Below are 23,212 nucleotides of genomic sequence, written 5' to 3' on the forward strand. Positions count from 1 at the left end.
TTTTTTGTAGAGACGGGGTTTCATTTTGTTGTCCAGGCTGATCTCTCGAACTCCTGGGCTCAAGTGGTCCTCCTGTCTTGGCCTCCTGAAGTGTTGGGATTACAGGCATGAGCCACCGCACCCAGCCCCTGCTTTACTTCTAATAACGGTTCTAATTCTCCACAATAACCCTATGAGACAGGTGCTATTATTGTCTCATTTTAGGGATGGAAAAGGGAAGGTGGGTGGGTGAGGAAATGGCAGAGGTGGGATATGCATTCTTACAATCTAGATCCGCAGTGCTCTCTCTCAGTCCCCTTTTGGCTTTGTGGGCTTCTCTGATAACCGGCTCAGTTGGGGGATGGGGACTCGAGGGTAGATTCCCGGCTTCCGAAGAGGCGTGGGAATTCTGTTCCCCCACATCACCGCGTCCTTTCTTCTGCCCGGTTTCCCCGGAAAGTGTGGCAGAGGCGCTGTGTTTGGAGGTTCCGCTATCACGGCCCCCGAGATGGGGCCTGGACGATGCCTCCTGACAGCCTTGCTGCTTCTGGCTCTGGCGTCACTGCCGGAAGCCTCCCAGTACTGCGGCCGCCTTGAATACTGGAACCCAGACAACAAGTGCTGCAGCAGCTGCCTGCAGCGCTTCGGGCCGCCCCCCTGCCCGGGTGAGAATCCGAGACCCAGCCTTGCTTGGGCGGAGCTTGCAGGTGATAGGGAGCGGGGAAGGGGTGAGGTCTGTGGGCTACGGGCCAGAGAGTCTTGCTTAGGGGTCTAAGCGGTGGGCCTTATGTAGATCACACAGGGATGGCAGGCAGAGCCTGTGCAGACAGTGCGGGCTACCGTAGGGCAACAGCGAAGGGATATGGCTGGAGTGGCGATAGGGGCCCGGTGGAAAGGGTGGGCTTTATGTAGATAAATCGGGAGTGGGCGGAGCTCGGAGCCGAGCAGGCGGGGAATGAAAAGGCGAGCCCGGAGAAAAGTGACAGGAGCGGAGCGCACGCTGATAGGCTGGGAGCGCCCTGGAGGGGCTGGGCACGCTGGGATAGGGCGAAGGGAGAGGGCGTTGCCTGAGCAGGGGCGGGCTAGACGGCAGCGCTGGAGACCAGCTTTCCCGCTAGACTATGAGTTCCGGGAAAACTGCGGGCTCAATGACCACGGCGATTTCGTAACGCTCCCGTTCCGAGAGTGTTCTTCTGGGCAGTGCAACCCCGACAGTGCGGAGCTATGTAGCCCCTGCGGCGGCGGAGCCGTGACCCCTACTCCCGCCGCGGGCGGGGGCAGAACCCTGAGGCGCTGCAGAGAGGTGCGGATGGGACTCCCGGCCGGGCAAGGGCGTGCCGGAGGTGGGGGGCCTAGATGTAGGGAGCGGGCGTAGCCCCACGTAAGGGGTGGGGCCGTGGTTTCGGGAGGTGACTGGCCTGCAGGGGTCGGGAGCTCCTAGGTTAAGGTAGTTGGGCCTTGCGGGGCCCAACTACCTTATCAGGTACCGTATCAGATGGGATGTGGCCCCGTTAAAGGGTATAAAGATGGAAGGTTTGGGAGCGGGCAGGAGTGGAGTGTGGCCTCCAGCTTTACTCCAACCCCTTATCCCCAGAGGCCGGTCCCTGCCAAGAGGCCCTGCCCCCTCACAACTGAAAACCCAGGCGGCCCTAGCTCCCAGGAGCGCAGCTCACCAGCAAGTTCCATTGCCTGGAGGACCCCTGAGCCCATCCCTCAGCAGGCCTTGCCGACTTTCCTCCCGCTGTTGGTGCTGGTCCTGCTCCTGACCTTGGCGGTGATAGCGATCCTCCTATTCATTCTGCTCTGGCACCTCTGCCGGCCCAAGGAGAAGGCCGACCCCTATCCCTATCCTGGCTTGGTCTGCGGAGTCACCAACACCCACGCCCCTTCCTCCTCGCATCTGTCCTCCCCAGGCGCCCTGGAGACAGGGGACACATGGAAGGCCTCTCTACTTCCACTCCTGAGCAGGGGTTAGTCCTGGAGGAGCCCCGGGGCGGGGAAGGTGGACTGGACGCCCACCCTTCCTCCCCTTTACCCTTCCCCTTTCTTCCAGAACTGCCCGGTCTGGGGTCACAACCCCTGTCTCGCCTCCTGGATGAGCTGGAGGTGCTGGAAGAGCTGATTGTACTGCTGGACCCTGAGCCTGGGCCAGGTGGGGGCATGGCCCATGGCACTACTCGACACCTGGCCGCGAGATATGGGCTGCCTGCCGCCTGGTCCACCTTTGCCTATTCGCTGCGGCCGAGTCGCTCGCCGCTGCGGGCTCTGATTGAGATGGTGGTGGCAAGGGAGCCCTCTGCCTCTCTGGGCCAGCTTGGCACACACCTCGCCCAGCTAGGGCGGGCAGATGCATTGCGGGTGCTGTCCAAGCTTGGCTGATCTGGGGTTTGTTGGGCTTAACATTCAATAAAGAACTTTGTTGACTACTAAGCCCAGTATACAATTAGCATTGAAGTACTTCTTGAAGTACAATCCTAATTAGGCAAAGACCCAACAGCTATCCTCACTGCTCTTTGCCCTAGAAGGGCCTATTCTAACATACATACAGGGCCACATGTGGGAGGGCTGACCCCAGGTGCCTCTGGGCCACCAGAATCCCCTCTGGGCAACAACCCTGCTACAGACACTGTGTTCTGTGTTGTTCTGAAGCCGTAACAGACCCCACGACTGACTTCTAATTCTCAATGATGGCCTCACCTATCTGTTGAGGCTGATGAACTTCCTTGGCTTATGATGGATGGGTGTGTAGAAGTGGGGTTCCTACCTGCCCCCATACCCTACAAATGGGAAGACCACCTCTCCAAACATTGACAGACTTTATTGTGGGGGGGTTCCCACCTGGGACCCCACCTCTTAAATAAAAAAGTGCATAGAAAAGAAGGGATTTAGAAACTTTTGTACAATATCTACATCCTGGGCCCCCAGGGCAGAAAGGGGGCGATTGCTGGGTGGGCTGGAGGGGTGGAGGCAGGGCCCTTGTCGCCTGCATGCCCACATCCACCCTGAACATGAGGATGGGGGTGAGATGCTCTGGGAGGGGCTGGGGGGCCCCCAGGCTAGGGGCAAGATGGCAGCGATGGCAGCAGGAGGTGTGAGGGGTCGTGGTGGGCAACCACGGCCTCAGTTAAGGAACCGACGGCAGCGCTTGGCGCCACAGTTGCAGGGCAGCTTGTTGCTGGCATCCTCGATGGGGAACTTGTAGTCGTAGGTGAGCTCCTCACCACGCAGGATGCGGCGCAGGGCGAAGATGACAATGTGTTTCTGGCCCTCCACATGGATGACCCGAGAGAAGCAGTTGGGCTCACAAGAGTGGTTGATGAAGCGGGCGGCATTGCCATGCATCGTGGCGTCCACTACATCAAAGTCATCCATGCGGAACATATAGCACCCGATGCCCTGCGGGGATGAGGTGGGAAGATCAGGTGCTCTGTCCCTGTGGACAGGCTCGCTTCACCCACTGTCTTCCCACGGCCACTGGGAGCCCACCTTCCCATCGTAGAACTTCTCCCGCTTGTCAGTCAGCACGGAGCGGATGACGATGCCGGAGTACTCGATGACCATCTCCCCTGCATCGATGTTGCGCTTACAGAACAGGCCTCGCCCGTGGATGGCTGATCTGCAGGGCAGGACAAACAGGGAACTCAGGGGGCAGGGGGACAGAAACCAGGCGGTACCCCCTACCCAGTGCACCTGTCCGTCCACCCAAGGGGCATCCTCCCCCCCAACCCCACTCACCTGTAGACACCCACAGCTTCTTTGGACGTCTTCTTAAGGTGACGAAAGCGCATGGCCATGGGCAGCTCCAGGCTGGTGGCACGTCTGGTGAGGGACAGCAGGGTCACCCAGGCTGGTGCTCAGAAAGACCTCTCTCACCCGTGCTCTCTAAGACCCTTCCAGACCACCACCTGCCCCCCAGCTCACACTCCATACCTGGTTGACCTGAGCTGCACCTCATCCTCTTCCTCGTCACAGGTGGCCCCCTCAGGGAGCACCCGGTGCTGGGAGGCCAGGAAGTTGAACATGTCAAAGGTGCACTTCCTGCAGGTGGGAGCAGGGGAAGGAGGAATATACTATTGAAGACAGGGCTATCGGAAATGGGTGGGGTTCGTTCTTATGTCAGCTCTAGAAATAACTCTTCTTTAAATTTTTATTTTACAGATGCTGTTTTGCCATGTTGCCCACGCTGGTCTCGAACCCTGGGCTCGTGTGATCCTCCTGCCTCAGCCTCCCAAAGTGGTGGGATTACAGGCGTGAGCCACTGAGCATGGCCAACTCTAGAAATAACTCTTGAAGTGACCCAGTGTCTCCTCCCCAGGCCTGTTTCCAACCTCCACATATATATATAAATATATAGTATATATACAGTATATAAATATGTAACTACACAGTTAACTCCCACCCTCAAGAGCTCTCATAGGAGCATCCTGACCCAGGCATCACACCCTAGACCTCTCACCGGAGATAGACCTCTGCCCGAGCAGCCCCATGGGGATTCAGGGGCGGCTCCTCCTGGCCCTCTCCCTGCTGGTGGTAACGGAACTTATAGTGCTGGCAACGCTGGGCTCCGGGAAGCTGCTCGGCCAGGAAGATGACAGCATCATGGTGGATGCCCAGGAGTCTCGCCCCACTCATTCCTAAGAGGAGATGTTGAGGACATACCTGTCATGTGGAGGGCCCATGGTGCCCTCAGGGAGACATCCAGCCCCCAGCCCCCTGCGGGGCCCACTCCTTACCACTAAAGGAGAGATGTCTGAGTCGGGCATGTCCTCGGGCCTCTTGCACTTTCTCGATCAGAGTTCTCCACGCCCCTGGGGAGACAGCAGAGCCAGGGCTGAGTCAGGATGGTGTTTTATGGACACTCTCCCTCCTGCCACTGCACCCCCCAAACTCACCCTCCAAGCTCTCTGCCTCCACGCTGAAGCCATCCTCACTGCTGATCTCGAAGCGCAGATGTGGGCCAGTCCGTTTCGGGGCCTGGTTCTCTTTATCATCTGGGGATGGAGGCTCTTCCTCAGAGCTTGAAGCCTCACCTGGTCCCAAGAAGCAGGCTGGAGTGAAGATCACCTTTCCTGGACTCAAAAGCCCCTGAGCCCCGCTGTGCTCCCAGCAGACACCACTCTCTCCACCCCTAGGCGCAGACACAGATACTAGGGTCTAATGGCCCTCCTTCTGCTCCAATTACCCAGTGTGCGCTGCAGAATGAACATTTCTTTCCCTAAGGAGCCTGTGGCTCCTCTTCTGCAGGACTTCTCAGGTACAAGAGCGTTCCACGGAGGCTTGGGGCCTTTTGGCAGGACACGCCTAGGGCTCACTTAAACCCAGTGTCCCACACATCCCATCTACCCATCATTCTGTTTCTCACACAAAATTTAAAATACCAGAGAATTATATTTTGCACGTCTTTTTTTAGATGCAGCAAATTTCTGTAACTATTGCAAATATGTAATTATCATTTTTTGAGACAGTCTCGTTCTGTCGCCCAGGCTAGAATGCAATGGCGCGATCTCGGCTCACTGCAACCTCTGCCTCTCAGATTCAAGCAATTCTCATGCCTCAGCCTCCTGAGTAGCTAAGATTACAGGCGCCCACCACCACACCTGGCTAATTTTTGTATTTTTAGTATAGACGGGGTTTCACCATGTTGGCCAGGCTGACCTCAGGTGATCTACCTGCCTTGGCCTCCCAAACTGCTGGGATTATAGGCGTGAGCCACTGCGCCCAGCTACAAATATATTATTATATAGGCTCACATGCACAGAGCCAAGTACACTGTATGTTATGAGCTATTTCGTGGATTTCTCGAGGGTTAACAGATTAAACAGGGCAGATGGGACATGCTGACGTAGTAGATGTGGATGTGAAGAAGCGGGTTGGGGGTCAGGACAACGCTGGGCCTGAACACCTGGAAGGATAAAACTGCCATGGACTGATAGCGAAGGTGAAAGAAGAATGGGTTTGGCGTGCAGGTGGAGGGCTCAGTTTGGGACAGGCTGACTTTGAGAGGCCTCTTAGAAACCTCCCCCTGCAACCTGCTGGTGGAGATGGTAGGCAGGCAGCAGGACGGGATGGAGGAGGCCACAGTTCAGGGACAGGGTCTAGGCTGGAGAGAGCAATGTGGAGACAATCAGAACACAGACAGTACAGCCACCAAGCTGGAAGGGAGCCCCTGGGAGTGAGCACACAGAGAAGTCAAGGCCAGGGCCCCCGCACACATCTTGACTGACAGCCGTGGGCAAGGAGGCAGGACCAGAGGTGAGAGCAGAAGCAGCCTTGGAAGCCACGGAAGACAATGCTTCAAGGTGGGAGGGATCCGCTGTACAAAACGCTGCTGCTGCTCAAGCAGATGTGGGCTGGGGACTGACCACTGGGAGTTGGGGGCACAAAAGCTTGAGTGGAACAGGCTTTAGGAGAGGCAAAACCCACATGGCCACACTCTCCCGATGTCACCTCTCCAGGCCACCCTGCCCCACCTCCCCCGCCCCAAGGGAGACTCTAAAGCAACACTCCTGCCGTGTAACTCCCGTCCTTTCCAGGCCTCAGTGCCCCAGAGTCCACCTCTGACAACTTCTTCCCCTGTCCCCCAACCCTCACCTCCAGTTTCCCGAACACGGCAGGACTGACCACGGGACCCTGGCAGGTGCTCTCACTGCTCGCTTTCTCAGTGCCCACTCCAACCTGCCCTTGCTAACGTGTCTGTGTCCTGCACCAAAATGTGGTCTGGTCCCTGAGGACAGGGACCTCCCAAGGCCACTGCCATATTCTCATGTCATCTTTGAGACATAAGCAGCCTCTGAGTTAAGCAGTCTCAATCCACGTCACTCTGCTTCCCGCTCAGCAACTGAGCTCTGTGTCACGAGAAAATCCAAACATCTGGACAGGATTGGGCCACCACAAAATCCCAGCCTCAGGCTGCTTGACCACCAGCTTACCTGGCCGCAGCCATTCCCCCCACCACTGCCCTAAAGGACCAACAGAAAACTGCCCCCAGCTTCAAGCAGTCTACCAGCCACGTCTTCTCCAGGGGTCTCCACCTCTACCTATTACAGTTTCTGCATAAACACCTGCTTCCCCTCCTCTCCTTTACCTCAGAGGTCACCAATTCAAAACCGGCCACCAGGCCTCTTCCCACTGGCTTTTCCATCCCAGCCTGCCCTTCCCCGCCATCCATGCCTCCGCTGTCTCGGCCCTCACACCAAGCACCTCCACGCTACTGGCCCACCTCCCACTCACCATCCTTAGCTGAACTCTGGCCAGGTGCCTGGGCTGTTTTGCCTTCCTCAACCATGGTCTCAATTCTGGACTCTGACACAACATCCCACCCTGTGTCACCTGCTCTCACTGGACACCAACCCTAGACTCCACAGGCCTGGCAGTCTCTGTGGCAGCTGAGATGTGATGACTCCTTTCCCCAGGCCTCTGGGACACCAGTCTTCTGATCTTCCCACTGTCCCTGACCATCATCTGGGTGCTAGGTGGGTTGCATTCTCTCTGGATGATCCTAGAACTTCACCTTTGGCTACTCTACGAAGCTAACTCTCAGCCCTTGGCAGGCTAGGCTCTGAGGCCCCCCCGGGCTCTTGGGCATGCTGGACAAAGACCTTTAAGAGGATCCCACAGAGCTTAAATATCATGTCCATGTCTGTTTCTCCCACAAGGCCAGAGACTCCCAAAGGTCATCTCTAACTCTAGCACTGAGGCTCAGGCTTGGCCCCCAGGAGTAGATACTGGTTTTCAAAGCAGACTGATTCTGCATCTGTGAGTCACCCAGCTGAGCCAAGCACAGGCAAGGAGCGAGAGAGAGGGCAAGGCCGGTCCCTACCTGAATAGTGGTGCCACTGGGACTCAAGCAGCAGGTCTGGGGGACCATCGGTGACTTGGGGAGGACCACCTTCCGGAAGTGGCAGCAAAGGGGACCGTTCCTGGAGGAGCCTGCGAGAAGAGACCTGTCAGGAAGGGGAAGGACAGAGGTCCCAGACCCTCCAGGGAGAGAGGCCTGGTCACTCACCCAGGACTTTCTTCCCCAGCAGGCTCCCCAGGCCGATCCAGGTCAAGGACCCCGCGCACTGTGGGGGTTTTCATCCTCACACGGCTAAACCTGGGAGGGCGAGCCCGAGAAGGATGAGCCGTATCTCCCACCCATCCGCCCCCTTGCCTGCTCTGCCAGTCTCAGCACCCACACTCACCCGCCACTGCCAAGCCCCAGAACCTGGGGGATGTCCTCCGAGGCCTCTCCATCTTCATCCAGTCGCGGGGCTTTGTATGGGGGAGGTGCTGGCGGGGACCGGCCAGAGAAAGTGGACACCCTCTTGACGCGGATGGCCTGACGGGGCGGGCTGGCTGGCCCACTGCTCAGCACCAGCGTCAGGGGAGGGGGCGGTGGGGGCGGGGCAGGGCGGACCACCCCGACCACGGGCAGCACGCCGAGGAGGGGGCCTGGGGGCAGAGTCCAGGAGGTGGGAGCTGTTGGGGAAATGGTGGGGGGCAACGGTGGCTGCTTCACTGGGGGTGGGACAGGTTCACCCTCCCCAGCCATCTTCACAAATACTTGCCCCAGCTTGTTGACAAGGATAATTTTGGATGTGGCAGGTTTGGGGGGCTCAGGGGCAGGGCCAAGGCTTAACACCCGGACCCCTGGGGCCCCTGGGAGCCAGGCAAATGTGCGGGTGGGGTCAGCTGGACTGGCAGGCAGACCCTGGGGGGGCTGGCTGCCATTAGCCAGGGGAGGCGCCGGGGGGAGCGACTCCTCTCTAGGGCCAGCACCTCCCTCCCCAGGCCCCCCTAGGTTCTTCAACACAAAATCCACAATTTCTGATGGCAGGTCCTCAGGAGGCCGGGCCCTGTCCCCTGCAGCCCCGAGGACCCCTGCCCGGCCTACTCCTGGCCCTGAAGGAGGAGTGCCCTGGCCCCGAGGCTGCTGCACCGCCTCGGCCTCGCTGTCAGTGCCGTCGTCCACGCCGTCCAGCTGTTCAATGCGTGGGGCTCCAGGGGGGGCGCTGGGGGCCAGGCCAGGGGCGGACACCACGGTCACAGGGAAGTGGATGTAGCGGGAGGTGGGGCTGGCTTCCTCCTCGGAGCTGTCCCCTGGGCCCCCGTGGCTGCTCCCCATGGCCCCAGCGGCTACAATCTCTTCCTGGAAGGGCTCAGTCCCCAGCAGGCTGGCCGCGAAGTCCAGGTCAGCAGCACTCAGTCCTGACACCACCTCCATGTCCTCGAAGTCTGGGCCCAGGTCTTCAGGGGGTGGTGGAGATGGGGCCGGGCCAGGGGGAGCCAGCTCCCCTGAGGTAGGTGTGAGGGCTGTGACGACTGAGGTAGGAGGGGGCACCCTGAGCTGAGGGGAGGTTTTGAGAGGAGGGGAGGCCCGCCGTGACGGAGGCGGCCGGGGGGCCAAAGGGCTGGGACGACGGGAGCGTCTGGGGGGAGCTGGGAAGTCCGGGTCTCCCACTGTGGGGATGTGGTGGGTCAGCGAAGATGGACTTCCTGTGGGGGGAGGGTCGGTGTTACCAGCAGCTCCCACCTCCCCAGCTCCAACCCCAACCCCCACATGCCCAGTGCTCACCAGGGGAGGGCAGGGGGCCAAAGGAGACACCCCCCAAGGGCCTCCGGGACGGCGAGTAGTTGGGCACTTTGATTCGAGCCCCCGAGAAGGAACGGGGGGCTGGAGGAGGGGCGCTGCCTGAATCTGGCCGCAGTGGGGGGTCCAGGTTCTGAATGGGCGAGTGGCGCTCAGGAGCTCCAGGGACAAGGACATCTGTGTCCAGTGGGGGGTCCTCACCACCTGGGGGCTCTGAAGAGGCGAGAACGGCATTGAGGTGGTAGGGGCTCTGCGCCAAAGCCTGCCCACATGCCCTCCTGCCCTCCTCCTGAGCCACTGTACCTCCCAAGTCCCCGACCCTGACCCAGTCACAACAGGCCCCAGTTTCCAGCGATCACCCAGGCCAAGCCCAACGTGGAGTCCACAAAACCCGCACACACCTGGGCCAGGGACCCTTCAGGGCCTCTCCCCACTCGTTCCTTGCCATCTCCTCTCTGCTGCAGGCTTTGCATGCCATGGAGATATGCCCTCTCTCCAGCATGGCCAGTTCTACCCCTTTGTTACCTGCCTGGTGCATCCCCGCCACATCAGAGGCCTCCGCCCACCCGGGCCCGGAGGTTCTCCATTACCTGGCTCCACCCAACCTCTGCAAACTGATTCCCTCCTCCACCCAACACGCCCTCGTTTCCAGACGGGATGGGTGTACCCTCCTCCTCTGTCCACTTCTTGTCATGCTCCAAACTGGAATTAAGCCCTTTCTACCATCCAAATCTCTTCCGCCTCCTGCTCTGCCCACAACAAACTCTTCCCCATTTCCAAGCCCATTCTTTGCCCTGTGCCATCCAGCTCTCAGCTACATCCCACCGCCAGCATGGCTGGAAGGGGGCTGGTTTGGGAGCTGAGCAGATCCAGGTCCAATTCCACCTCCTCCACCATGTTACTGTGTTTGGCCACTGTCCCCTTTGAGGTGTAGTATGGCAACACTGGGGAGCATTACCTGAGCACAGAGCCCCAAGTTAGGGAGCTATAAGCACTCTGCTCCCTGCAGTCACCCAAGAGCCAGCACCCGACTCCAGCAGACAGCGTGCCGCTCTCCCCACCTCACTTCCCATGAAAAGCCGGGCACAGCCCCCGGCACGCAAGGCACGGCAGTAAGCGAGCTGCCATTACGTTACAGCAACTGAAGCAAGAGCAAACCTCCTAGAGTTTACAAAAAGGAGCGGGGAACAGAGATCTGTAGGTTTGTTTAGGGAGAGCGGCATTCAGGAAGAAGACAGAGCCAATGCCACACCTGAGGAAGGGGCGGGGCTGTGCACAATGGTCTGGTTCTCCTCTGCAGCCTCCAGGTGAGCTGGCTCTTCCCGAGGCCCCCACGGCCGATACTCCAGAATTCGGCACCGATACCAGCAGCGCCTCCGAGCATCCACCGTGCTCCAGTACAGACGGGAGCACCTGACGTGTGGGACAAGATGGTTAGGATGCTTGGGCAATGGGATCCAGCTATGGAGTCCCCTGGCCCCACGGATCACCCCAACCGCTCACTGGTAGCCAATGGGGAAGAGCCGTCCCTCGCAGTCCGAGAGATCAGACAGAGTACCCAGGGAGTCAATGCGGATGGAGCCTGTGGTGCAAAGTGGAGGTCAGGAAAGGCAGGCAGGCCAGGGCAGGAGGACAGGGCAGAGAATAGGCAGCTTACCAATGAGCACATTGATGGCGTCAGGTTCAAGCCCTGTCAAGAACTTCCGCTTGAAGTTGATGCCCTCGAAGTCCACATAGACTCGGCGGAGAACATCAAAACCATCGGGGTTCACGATTTCCTGGAAGAGGGGGTGGCAAAGTGAGGTGGCTGAATTGGTAGAGGAGGTGGATACCAGGGATAACTTGATAGGTGAAGTCTGAGTAGTCAGGGGCTTGGCCTAAAGGCCTCTGGGAAAACAGATCAGGAGACACTGAGAGGCAATAAGGCCAGGCCTGGGGGCCACGGGGGTCCCTAAGTGAACAGGAAGATAGGTGGGGAAGGAGCTGTGTGCCCCACAGTTCTGGCCCACCTTGCCATCTAGGAGATCAGTGTGTTTCTGACAGAAGACTTTCTTGTCGTCCTGGAAGATGCAGTAGCTGGCCCGGGCACACATGAAGTGGAAGTTGCTGAGGCAGGAGGACAGGCAGCAGCCCACCGTGGCACCAGGCTTCAGGCAGAGCTCGCAGCGCTGCGTAGGGGAGGGCGGCTCAGGGGAGAAGCCAGGGCTGGGGACAGGCGCCAGGCACCACTGCCACTGAGTCTGCACGGGTCCCTGTCTAGCCTGGCACGGCACAGGCTCTCCCCAGGCGCAGCCTCTCCCCAGCTGCATCCACGCCCAGGTGCACACCAAACTCTCCCTGGTTCTTTGAAGCGAGAATGACAACAGCTAATGCTTGCTGATGGCACTGACCATCTTTGTCACACTGTTTTCAGGTAGAGGTTGTGTTATTCTCATCCTCACAGATACCCCTGCAGTGGGAATCTCTACCACCCCATTGCCCAAGAGCGCTTGAGGTCTCTCTGTACCTGGCCCAGGCACCACTCTGAGGAGTGGGGGAATTCTAACCTCACGGGGATGTAGTGAGAGCTCAACGCCACCCAGCATGGAAAGCATGCAGCCCAGGTTCAATCAATGGGCACTCTTCTCACTTTTAGACTCCCAGGCTTCAGGCCCAGATTATGGCCAGAGGGCCCACATAAGAAAAAGCTGCCATCAGCACCAACGTCCCAGGGCAACCGAGACCTCAGCCTGGCAGTGAAAGGATGCCAGGTAGGGAATGCGAAGTAACAGCTGTCTGCACCAGAGGAGGCCTCCCCAAGAGCCAGAGGGCTGCCCACCTCTCTGGGCCCGCGCCCTCACCATCTGCCTCCCTCGGGCCACAGCAGCATGCACATTCTTGAGGGAACCGTCGTTCTCCTCGAAGACTTCTGCCGACCAGATAGCACAGTTGACGTGTGTCCACTCATTCTGCCCGATGTACAGGAGCCGCCCCGCCTCCTGGGGCAGAAGAGGAGTAGCATGATGTGGGGCGCCAGGGACCAGGCCCCACAACCTGGTGTGTCACAGAGCAGCCCTCACCTTGGAGTCTGCATCCCCGTATTTGAGACAGAGTGCACACTGACGGGGGTCCTCCAGGTGTGAGAAGGCAGCCGGATCCTTGCCCTGGAATGCTAGAGAAGAAACGTGAAGGGAGGTCTAAGAATCAGGACCTGGAGCCAGGCCACCAACACAGGGCCCTGGCTTCTGGACCCCCACTTCCCAGTACCTGCTGAGGGATCCCCTGGAGGCTGCCCTGACTCTGGGGTCTCTGGTTCCTGCTGTCTCCACTGCGCATAGACATGATCCAGGGATGGGGGCAACACCGCGTTGGGAAGGACTCCGCTGTGGACAGACAGGGTTAGCAGCTGATGCACCCAACAAGAGCGGCTGAATGGGGGCCCATCCACAAACCAGCCTCATCTTGCCATGACACCCACTGCTCCCTCTCCACGTGGAACTTCTCTCAGTTCACCAAATAAGCCAGGCCCTCTTGTGGCACCTTGGACATGTGGAATGCTGCTCCTCACGCCTGGAATACTTTCTCCCCAGCTCTGCTCCAATGTCATCTCTTTCAGGAAGGCTTCCCTGACACCTCGGCTCCAGAAGGTACCACCTCTGGGTCCCCACTGCCCCCTGGTATTCTCCATCACTGCCCTGACCATCTGGGTCTTCAGTGCCTGCCCGGCCCCACAGTGAGCTCTTTAAGCAGAGCCCAATTTGACTCACTCACTGCTTTGTCCCCAGCATTGCCCTGCACAAAGCAGAAACAAAGCTTTGCTAGTCTAGCACCACCAGGGAATCTCACCCGGGTTCCACCACCCTCCTCTCCAGCTCCGCTCCAGACCCTACCTCTGCTCATCTCTTCTTAGCCCAGCGTGGCCCCTGCATGCCCTGGCCTTGCCCTAACTCCCCGGCTTCCCTCCTGCTACCCCGCCTTGCTCACTTTGGCAGCCGGGTACTCCGTCGCCAGTACTTGGGGTCGTGGGCGTCGAACCAGCCGAACGCAGATTCTAGCAGCTGGAGAGTGGGTTAACAAGATGAGAAGAGCTGGCTTCCCCAGGAGAGCTGGCAGGGGCAGGGTCTGAAGGGCCCACTCCCCCACCCCACAGGCGTCCCCGGAAGAGCTCACCTTCAGCAGGAGCCCCTTCATCTGGCCTCCAGCCCGGCGCTCTGGGGTCTCTCCCTCCTCTGAGTGCCGCATGAGGATGCCCACCATGTCCTCCATAAAGCTGTGCTGTAAGGGGGTTTGTCAGAGACTGAGTCACCTCTGCGCAACCCCAGCCTCCTGGCACCCATCTGCTCCTTCTGGTGTCCCACTCACCACAGACTTGTAGTGGCCATCCTCGAAGCGCTGACTCACAGCTTGCAGGCCGCAGGGTCCTGGGTGCAGCTGCTTCCCATCCGGCCCACACTGCAAAGCGGGGAAGTTAGCAGGGCTGGGGGTGGGCCTGGCCCCACCCCATCCTGCCTCCAGGGCCCTCCAGGGCCCTCCAGACCTGGGTGCAGAGCAGCAGTGGGCCCGCCACCTTGGAGCTCAGCAGGCCCTGGAGCACCTGGCGCAGGCCCCCCTGGAGGGCCCCGCTCAGGGCCTCTCGCCAGCGGGGCTGTGCTGCCCCAGCACACGGTCCGCAGGTGTAGAGCACCGAGTCTGGCAGTCCTGAAAGGATCTCGTAGTCTTCATCTAGGACAGCCGAGTGGGAAAGGGAAAAGTGGTTTCAGAGGATGTGAGGGCTCCCAGCAGCCTCTAGGCCAGCAAGGATCCTTAGCCCCCCTGTCCTCTTAGGGCCTGTGGTGGGGGTAGGGGCCCCCACAGGGTTGAGGCTGCAGCCCAGGTGCTCCACTGACTCACCTGAGAGCCCCTCGCACTTGGCATGTACCCAGTGATCACACTGTGCGCACTGCATCATCTTGCTCTCGTAGTCGTTGTCTTCATAGCAGCGTGTGCAGATCGGACAGTAGTTTCCTGGAGGAAAAGAGAAGGAGTCAGAGGTGCTGGGGTTCCCACTCAGCCCTGAGCATCTCTGCTCAGGGATTAGCTGTACCTTAGCTGTCTCTGTTATGCCCCTGCTTTGAGTCCCTACCAGTCCCTAAAAGCTGCTTGAGGATGAGTTTTTTTTTTGTTTTTTGTTTTTTTTGAGACAGAGTCTTGCTCTGTCACCCAGGCTGGAGTGCAGTGGCGAGATCTCGGCTCACTGCAACCTCCGCCTCTCAGGTTCAAGAAATTCTCCTGCCTCAGCTTCCCAAGTAGCTGAGATTACAGGTAACCACCATCATGCCTGGCTAACTTTTGTATTTTTAGTACAGATGGGGTTTCACCACATTGGCCAAGCTGATCTCGAACTCCTGACCTCAGGTGATCCACCTGCCTTGGCCTTCCAAGCCACTGTGCTCGGCCTTAGGATGAGACCTCTTTTCAGACTCTGCAGAACACAGGGCCTTGCAGATGTACTGCCTGAATAAGGCTTCCAAACTGCTCAGTGGAGACGTGAGGTTCCAGGAAGTACCTCAGACACCAAGATAGTGGGGTCCCAGGCCTTCCACTCCCACCACCCTCAGAAGGGCTACGTGTCCCTGTTTTACATACTGGATGGACTCCTGTGGAAGAGTTCCCTGAGTTGAAGCGATAGTCCCATAGCTAGAAGGTGGAAAGCCATGAGAAAAGAGGGTCTGTGCTAAAGCCTGTAGAGGAGCCTGGCCATTCCCCTGTGGCCCCCAGTGTCCAGTTCCCCTGCCCGGTCCCCACCTTTCTCATATAGCTGGGTGCACCTGGGGCAGAGGCTGTAATCTCCAGACCACTCGACGTCCCAGTTCTTGCCTGGAGTTGCCCCACAGCTCTTACAGCGCACACAGGCTGAACAGATCTGGGGGAGCAGGGCGATGTTAGGGGAAAGCCAGACACTGGGCTGGAGCTACATGAGCGGGAGACGGGAGAGGAGGAGTTGGGGATATGCAGGAAGCAGGCAAGGAGGGATAGGTAAGAGGAGAAGACACACAGGACAGACACTGAGGAGGAACAGGAGGAGGGCAGGAGTGGACATCAGGCTAGAGCAGGGGATTCTGAGCCCATGGAACGTGAGATTCATAAGCTCCTAAAACCACTCCACACAAATTCTGAATATAAATCTGACCTATGTGAAATTTTTAAAGAGAAAATGTTACTAATCAAAATCTTAAGAGGATCCCCAACCCCTGCTCTTCCTGAGAGCCTCAGCCTAGAGCAAGTTTGGGGGTGGTGGTGATATTTATTAGACACAAAGCTAAGGGGTGAACATCATCTCTCACCCAGTGGCGCCGTTTGCGCGTGGCCCGGGTTGGATAGCTGGGCCCCAGACAGGCCGGGTGGTAAGCATGGCGGCAGCGCTCGCACTCCAGGAGGTGCTGTTGAATGTGGAGACAGAGATGGCGAAACCTGCTGGCACAGCGATGCCCTCACCTTCAGGCCTCCACGCACCCCAGCTGGCCCCTGGGCCCAAACCTTGGATCCGCGGCCTTTGCGTCCACAGACGTGGCAGAACTTGCAGCGACGGCAGCACCAGGTGTCGTGATGCTGGGGCAGGGGCCGCTCGGCCTCCTCCAGGCAGAACGGGTGGAAAGGGTCACAGCAGACTTGGCAGAACACCAGCTGGGGACAGGGTCAGGGAGTGAATGATGGACATAGCATGAGGCCAGAGGGCCCAAGGAATCAGGCTGTGAGGACCGACAGAGATCTGGGGGTCTGTGAAGAAAGGTGGAGATCTAACCTCGTGGAGTCCTTTGCTGGCACACAGCAAGCACACCATCGGGGGGCCCCCTGGCACAGAGGTGAGCACACTCAGGCCCCCCATCAGCCACACGTTCTCTAAATCACAATCCTCCTGGGGGAAGAGAGGACGCAGGATCAGAGGGCAGCCAGGCATACAAGGCAGACCCACCTGACTTTTCAATGACACAGTCATCAAGGTTCTTCCAACCAAAGGCTCTGTCACTCACCCCACTCAATGCCATACCTTAAAATCCACACGGACGCGGTGCACACCATCAGGAGACTTCTGCTTTCCAGTCCAGCCATTGGGAAAAGAAGCAAAGGGGCCAGGGGCCAAAGCATCCTGGGGAGGGAAGGTGGAGGAGTTCAGAGCTGCCAGCCTAGCCGAGATGCAGACTCCTCTCCTCACCGCCCTTCCCCCAGCCTACTGGACCCAGACCCTGATCCAGACCCCTCTGCTCTCCAGACAGGCAAGGCCCGCCTCATCCCTCAGGGCCTGTCCTCTCGTGTGGACACACCACGACACTCAGGTGTGTCTGTCACTCTGACTTGCCAGGTAGCTCCTGGAGGGAAGGGGCTCTCGGAGCGGGCCGTGCTGACCTTGTCCAGGCGCCTTCGGGCCTTGAGCTGCAACACAGGCTGCAGGGTGGGTTTGCGGGGCCGGCTCTGCTCCTCAGGTTCTGGCAGTGGCAGCTCTAGTCAGGACACAATGAGCAGTGAGGTCCCTCCCCTTCCACGCCCCTCTTCTTCTACAACCCCAAATGTTACCTGGATTCCCAGGGCCTTCTTTAACTAACCAAGACCCGCCAGGACGACTCTTTCTTGTTTTTTTGAGGCAGGGTCTTGCTCTGTTGCCCAGACTGGAATGCAGTGGCGTGACCCATAGCCCACCGCAGCCTTGAACTCCCAGGCTCAGACGATCCTCCTGCCTCAGCCTCCTGAGTAGCTGAGACCACAGATACGTGCCACCACATACCACTAACTTTTGCTTTTATAGAGATGGGGTTCCACTGTGTTGCCCTGGTCTTGAACTCCTGGGCTCAAGTGATCCTCCCACTTCAGCCTCCCAAAAGTGCTGGGATTACAAGTATGAGCCACTGCACCAGGCCTAGGATGACCCTTAAGTCTCACTCATTAGGCTCACTGAGCAGCTCATAGGCCAGTTCTGTACATCCACCTAAAAACTGCCTCCTCCCCCGCCCTCAGCCACCTTCTCTATCAGACTGACAGAGCCCTGGGTCTGGGTGCCTTGTCCCTCCTACACAAAAGACACAAGACTAAATAAAGGATCAACAGAGAAAGCATTAAGCAGTTCGCACCATTTTCTCGGGGGGTCCGACGCCGAGGAGCAGGGGGGCCCCCGGGCTCCGAGTCATCCGAATCCTCGAAGATATCATAGGAGGGTCGCTGTTTGACGCAGCGCCGGGCTGACTTGCGCTGCAGGAGGGAGTCCTGCTCCTCGGGCCCTGGGGGGGCCACCACCTCCTCCCGGGGCCCCCCAGCTCCCGCCCCCCGGCGTGGGCCTGGAGGACCAGGGGAGGCCTCAGGAGATTCATCGGAATCCCAGGGCAACAGCGTCTTCACTATCGTCCGGCCTGCGGGAACAGGGGACTTAGTAGGATTTGAGCTCAGCCAGGGACACGGGACACTGGGAGAGAAGCCAGAAAGAAGCAGGGCAGGGAATGAACGCGGGAGCTATGAAAGCACACAACGGAGAAGACAGAGAGGGTGAGCTGCAAGGAAGGAGAGCAAACAAACACAGCTCCCTCCACAGCACAAACTCTAACACGGTTTTGAGAAGAAAGGCTCCTTAAAGCTCGTCACCTTTTTTAGCCAGTCGTTCCATCTTCCGAGCCTCTATTTTGTCACACTTCCGGTATCTGGGGAGGGGAGCAGCACGTCACCAGGGTAGGGGACTGGTGGTCTAGGGGAAGAGAGGAAGCTCTCCACAAGAATGCCAACCCCACTGCTCTGGCCAGGCAGAAGAGGAGCGAGGCAGGAAGCCTACAGGACCGACACCCACGGGAGCGAGGCCACGCCCCAGCTACTCACACACAGCACTGCTTCTTGGTGTTGGGGCCCCCAAACTTGGGCTTGTCTAGGCAGTTGACACAGGACCCACAGTCCTGCACACGTAGGCAGCCCCGACAGTGTCCACATCGAGCCATTCGCATCTTCTTGCCGTGATGGGAGGGCAGTGAGCGCCGGGGTGTGTGGGCCAGGGTCCCTCCAGACCCTGCGGGCTCTGAGTCTCCCCCAGGGCCTGCCGTCTCCACCTTTCCCCGCCGGGACCGTGACGGGACACTCTCAGTCTCAGACGCCGATGATGTATCTATTGTAGCAGGCAGGGAGGAGGGGATGGAGCCACAAAGCCACCAGGCCTTATACCTCACTTCCCTGCTTTCCGACAATCTGGCTCTGGCTTTCTCACAGTGCCAGGTTCCTGGTGCCCCCAAACGAAGTTGCTCTAGGACCTAGTACTCAAGCCCGCTTGCCACCTAATCCCCAAGCACCTGACTTGGCTCCCTCTCTCCTAGGCTCTTGGTGCATGTCACCCAAGTGTGGGGTCATCCCCAAACCTGACATGGCTGTCCAGTCTCCCCACCTACCCTCTGTGGCGAGGTCCTGCCGATCCCGGAGAGGGAGGGCACTGAGGCGAGGGACATCTTCGGGCACCATGGCCCGGGCCTGACCCAGAGCCACAGCAGCATGACGGCAGACGTGTTTGATGCGGGGACCTTGCACAGGTGACTCAGGACCCTGGGGGGAGAAATCGCAGTGTGGGTGGGCAGCTGCTGCTTGCGCTCCCACAGTCCCACTCCTCCCGCCAGTCTTCTTCAGGGCCCTCCTCCCGATGCATACCGAGGGCCGCTCTCTCTTAGCTTCCACCGACTCATCTTCGGGCCGGACAGGGCCTCTGTCGGAGACCTGCTTGAGAGCCCCGGCCACCTCCTCCATCGGCCCCCCAGGGCTTGGCTGGCAGGGAATAAACAGGGTCAGGGGCTGGACAGTGAAAAAAAAAAAGGACAGGGGGCTGGGTGTGGTGGCTGATGCCTGTAATCCCAGCACTTTGGGAGGCCGAGGCGGGCAGATCATGAGGTCAGGAGTTCGAGACCAGCCTGGCCAAAGTGGTGAAACCCTGTCTCCACTCAACATACAAAAATTAGCCAGGTGTGGTGGCGGGCACCTGTAGTTCCAATTACTCGGGAGGCTGAGGCAGGAGAATCTCTTGAACCCAGAAGCGAAGGCTACAGCGAGCCAAGATCATGCCACTGCACTCCAGCCTGGGCGATAAAGAGACACTCCATCCCAAAAAAAAAGAAAGACAGGGACAGGGAACTAGCACGGGGAAGGGCCGGAGCTGGGGAGGAACAAAGGATGGTGGGGGATCACAGAAAGTCAGATTCTGAGGGTTCCCTGCAATGCTGGAAAGTGTCCAGGGAGGCGGGAGGTTAAGGGACTGCAGAGAATGGAGACTGGATGGCTGGGTGTGCCGCTGGGCCCAGGTACCATGCTCACCGGCATGGAAGCTGCCACCTTCTGCTGCTGCTGCTGGTCGATCTTGAATAGCTGCACTTTGGCTCTCTTGAGGAGGCTGAACATCTTCTCCTCTACCCCAGATAGCGGCAAGGAACCCAGGCCTGCAATCCGGGCTTTTTCCAGGGGAGGCATCTGCTGTGGTGACGGCGGTGGCTGCAGCTGTGGCTGTGGTGGCGGTAGCGCCTGGGGCAGGAGCTGGGTTTGCAAGGCCTGCAGGGGCTGCAGTAGCTGAGCCTGTGTCTGTGGCCCGTTGCTCAGAGCTGGAGCCCCATGAGGGGACACCTCGGCCTTAACAGGAGTGGCGACCACAGGGGCGAATCGAGGCAGGCTGAGGTGGTTGGTGCGGCCCACTGCCCGAGGCTCAGGCTCAGCTGGAGAGTCATCGGCAGGAGGAGGCTCTGGCTCAGGGGCTTCAGGAGCCCCAAGAGGAGGAGGAGTAAGCACCGATTCGTAGATCTTCAGGTGGGCTTCGCTTGGGGTAAACTGAGGGGCCCGAAGGAGTAGGGGCCTCCGGGAGGAGGTGGCTGGAGCAGGGGGTGGGGAGGGGGCCGGGGGAGGTGGAGGGGCTGGGGGAGGAGGGGGCAGCTCCCGGGTCAGTGAGGTCCAGCGAAATGTGGGTTCCCTTAGGATGGACCGTCTCTTCTCAGGGAGTGGGACTGGGGTAGGTGGAGGAGTTGGGGCACGTGGTGGAGAGGGGACTGGTGCTGGTTCCTGGGGAACAAGTGGGGAGGTGGTGATGGGAGGTCGCAGGACAGGTGAGACCTCCACCTTTGGGGGCCTGGGGGGGTCTTCATCCATAAATCGCCGGGGTGTCTTGATGACACGGGAGGAGCGGGCACTCACCACAGGCATAATAAACTGCCGGATATTCTTCAGGAAGGTGGTGCTTTTGGGGGCCACGGTGGGACTGTCTTCCGAAGGGCCTCCCGTGGTGGTGCTGGGGGTTGGAGTGGGAGGAGAGGTACCCTCTGGCCCTGCCCGAGCAGCTTCCCGCTCCGCCCGCTGGCTGGGAGTCAGGGGAGGCCGGCCCCTCTTCCTGGAGCACGTAGCTGGGACCACAGGAGGAGGTGACTCTTCCTGCTCCTCTTGGGCAGGAGGCGGTGGAGGGGATGGTAGAGGTGGTGGGGACACTGGGGGTGGTGGTGGAGGGCAGAGTGGGGGTGGAGGAGATGTTGAAGGGGGTGGGAGGGGCGGAGGAGGTGAAGGGGCTGGAGGAGTCAGAGGCGGTGGTGGCAGCTTTGTCTCTTCCTTTTCCACGGCTGGCATCGTCTCCTCAGCTACAGCTCTTTCTTCCTTCTCTTCTCCCTCCTCCTTGTCTTTTTCTTCTTCTTCTTTCTTCTCTTCTCCCTCGTCATCCAGCTTCTGTTCCTGCTTTTTCCAGCAAGGGCTCCCTCCCTGTCCAGATCCAACTCTTCTTTGGGGGGCATCCTGCCAAGTTTCCTCATGTTGACCTTGACCCTGACCTGATTCGAGTCCCAAGGACAATTGTCCCATCTTTACTCTTTTGGCCCTTGAAACAAACTTGATCACAAAAGGGAGACCACCACCTCGGCCTCGGCCCCTGCCTCCACGGCCTCCGCGGCTTGACTGTCCTCCACGCTTGGGGGTCCCAGGTCCTGGGCCGGGTCCCTCCTTACACTTCCAGCTGCCAGTTTGGTGTTTCACTGGAACCACAGGAGGTGGGGGCTCAGGTTTGGGGATTGTCACAGCTGCTTCTGCCACCACTACTGCTTGCTGCTTCCTCCTGCAGGGGCCTGCTGGCCGTCCTGGGGGCCGTCCCCGAGACCGCCGGGGGGTGGAGGGCTCACATGCCCGGCTCCGGGGTGCTGGGGGTGCCTGGGCCCGCCGGAGAAGTTCAGTCAGTGCCTGCACCATCCGTTCTGTGCCTTCCTCACCCCGTTTCCGGGCAGGGGTCTTTGGGGGGGTAGGAGCCACATCTGCTAGGCGAGGAGGAGGAAGGGGGGTCGTCTTATGCTTGCGACCCCGACCTCGGGGCGCTCGACCTAAAAGGAGAATAGGTGTGGGGAGATGGATCAAGCCGGCCCTGCAGACAGAGGAAAGCGCTCCAGGAGGGCAGGGACTAAGTCTTGCTTGTGTGTTTCCCCCGCTGCCCAGACTAGCTTGGACTCTGAACACAGAACACACTCGGCAACTGACAGAGACTAGTTGAACAGGGAAGAGCTGACACGAAGGGCGAGGATAAATTCCTGTGACGCTACAGAGGTGGAGTTCCCCCGTCACTCACCTCGCTGGGATCGGAGCGCAGAGCGCAGGGAACTGGGGGCCACATCTTCATCTGAATGAAAACCCTGAAACTCCTGATTTAGGGGACCAGGGGTGGAGGGGAGAAACAGCAGTCAGTGCCAAAGCCCTCGTTCCACCTGAGGCATCGAGGAATATCCCCAGTTCCCACTTAACATACCCCTGCCTATTTAAAAAGAACAAAAAAGACTCAAAGGTCACGGGGAGTGCAAGAGAGGGTCTTTCCCTAGGGATGGAGGCGCCAGGTATTCTGAACCCCGATCCCCAGTGCTGGACCACAGCAGCACAACCAAAGCCATGGTTCACTGGCTCAGGAGAGACGACGACAGGGTCTCCTCAGGGAAGGCAGCAGGCCCCATACTCAGATTCCCTCAGAGTCCAACTGAGACCAAAGTGGGACCTCCACTGACACCCTCTCGGGCCACAATTTCTTTCTGAATTAAGTTGGGAACAGGGGCCCGCAAGAGGAGGGGCAGGGAGGGCATCAGATGGCTTTCGTACAGGCTCCACTGCAAGCCCTCAGGTGGTTATTAAGCGTCCAGGGTAGCAACCCACACCTTCCTGCCTGTTCTGAAAGGCTGGGGGAGAAATCCTGAGCTGAGCTCTGACTTGCCAGGGTGCCCAGTCCCGGCCTTCATCCCACTCCTGTTCAGCCCGAGCCCCAAGAGGAAACCCTCCACCATTCCACCTGAGATGCCAAGAGGAACTGGGGCCCTGGAGAAACCAGAAGGTTGCGAGGCCCGGCAGGGCGGCCCACAGGTAAGAGCCCAGACAGCTCCAACCTGTCTGCCAAGGCCACGCTGCCGCTGTCAACCACGACTGGCTGGGCATGCAGTCCCCACTGCCTCCTCGCCCAAACCTCCACCGCCCTAGCTCTGCCAGCTGCCGAAAAGGATCGGCCCAGGACACTTCAGCGGGACCGACATCGGGCGCGAGTGCCCGGCTGCAGCCTGGGCTCCTCTACCCACTTCCAGAGGCCCTTTCCCCCGGAAGCTGCATGCAGCCTCCCTCCCTCCGTGCCCCGTCTCTCCGAAGGAACCCTGAGGACCCGGCCTGCCCACGCCACCCCCGGGGCAACCCAGACCCCTGGAAGCCCCG

At 59.3% G+C, this 23,212-nt stretch overlaps 2 protein-coding genes across 2 annotated transcripts in view; one reads left to right on the forward strand and one right to left on the reverse strand.

The window, feature by feature from the left end:
- IGFLR1 (IGF-like family receptor 1) overlaps positions 1–2,856 on the forward strand; it is a 3,975-nt gene extending 1,119 nt beyond the window's left edge. Inside the window, exons 2-5 of the mRNA XM_011984856.1 lie at positions 440–644; positions 1,098–1,282; positions 1,574–1,949; positions 2,033–2,856. Coding sequence (XP_011840246.1) covers positions 488–644; positions 1,098–1,282; positions 1,574–1,949; positions 2,033–2,358 — 1,044 coding nt within the window. The 5' untranslated portion in view covers positions 440–487 and the 3' untranslated portion in view covers positions 2,359–2,856. The remainder of the gene's footprint in view (positions 1–439; positions 645–1,097; positions 1,283–1,573; positions 1,950–2,032) is intronic.
- The window catches only part of KMT2B (lysine (K)-specific methyltransferase 2B), a 21,871-nt gene continuing 1,437 nt past the window's right edge, over positions 2,779–23,212 (reverse strand). Inside the window, exons 3-38 of the mRNA XM_011984874.1 lie at positions 22,098–22,170; positions 19,832–21,855; positions 19,175–19,288; positions 18,922–19,072; positions 18,365–18,644; positions 18,137–18,192; positions 17,632–17,907; positions 16,913–17,007; positions 16,557–16,655; positions 16,311–16,424; positions 16,046–16,192; positions 15,853–15,948; positions 15,314–15,431; positions 14,420–14,533; positions 14,067–14,251; positions 13,892–13,981; positions 13,700–13,804; positions 13,514–13,587; positions 12,797–12,912; positions 12,610–12,701; positions 12,391–12,528; positions 11,560–11,718; positions 11,208–11,328; positions 11,054–11,132; positions 10,803–10,963; positions 9,536–9,763; positions 8,163–9,456; positions 7,985–8,074; positions 7,799–7,908; positions 4,872–5,009; positions 4,713–4,787; positions 4,436–4,613; positions 3,910–4,017; positions 3,715–3,798; positions 3,466–3,595; positions 2,779–3,375 (exon numbers count right to left, since the gene is read on the reverse strand). Coding sequence (XP_011840264.1) covers positions 3,100–3,375; positions 3,466–3,595; positions 3,715–3,798; positions 3,910–4,017; positions 4,436–4,613; positions 4,713–4,787; positions 4,872–5,009; positions 7,799–7,908; positions 7,985–8,074; positions 8,163–9,456; positions 9,536–9,763; positions 10,803–10,963; positions 11,054–11,132; positions 11,208–11,328; positions 11,560–11,718; positions 12,391–12,528; positions 12,610–12,701; positions 12,797–12,912; positions 13,514–13,587; positions 13,700–13,804; positions 13,892–13,981; positions 14,067–14,251; positions 14,420–14,533; positions 15,314–15,431; positions 15,853–15,948; positions 16,046–16,192; positions 16,311–16,424; positions 16,557–16,655; positions 16,913–17,007; positions 17,632–17,907; positions 18,137–18,192; positions 18,365–18,644; positions 18,922–19,072; positions 19,175–19,288; positions 19,832–21,855; positions 22,098–22,170 — 7,788 coding nt within the window. The 3' untranslated portion in view covers positions 2,779–3,099. The remainder of the gene's footprint in view (positions 3,376–3,465; positions 3,596–3,714; positions 3,799–3,909; positions 4,018–4,435; positions 4,614–4,712; positions 4,788–4,871; positions 5,010–7,798; positions 7,909–7,984; positions 8,075–8,162; positions 9,457–9,535; positions 9,764–10,802; positions 10,964–11,053; positions 11,133–11,207; positions 11,329–11,559; positions 11,719–12,390; positions 12,529–12,609; positions 12,702–12,796; positions 12,913–13,513; positions 13,588–13,699; positions 13,805–13,891; positions 13,982–14,066; positions 14,252–14,419; positions 14,534–15,313; positions 15,432–15,852; positions 15,949–16,045; positions 16,193–16,310; positions 16,425–16,556; positions 16,656–16,912; positions 17,008–17,631; positions 17,908–18,136; positions 18,193–18,364; positions 18,645–18,921; positions 19,073–19,174; positions 19,289–19,831; positions 21,856–22,097; positions 22,171–23,212) is intronic.

This window comes from Mandrillus leucophaeus, unplaced genomic scaffold, assembly GCF_000951045.1.
Source record: "Mandrillus leucophaeus isolate KB7577 unplaced genomic scaffold, Mleu.le_1.0 Scaffold274, whole genome shotgun sequence".
NCBI lineage: Eukaryota > Metazoa > Chordata > Mammalia > Primates > Cercopithecidae > Mandrillus > Mandrillus leucophaeus.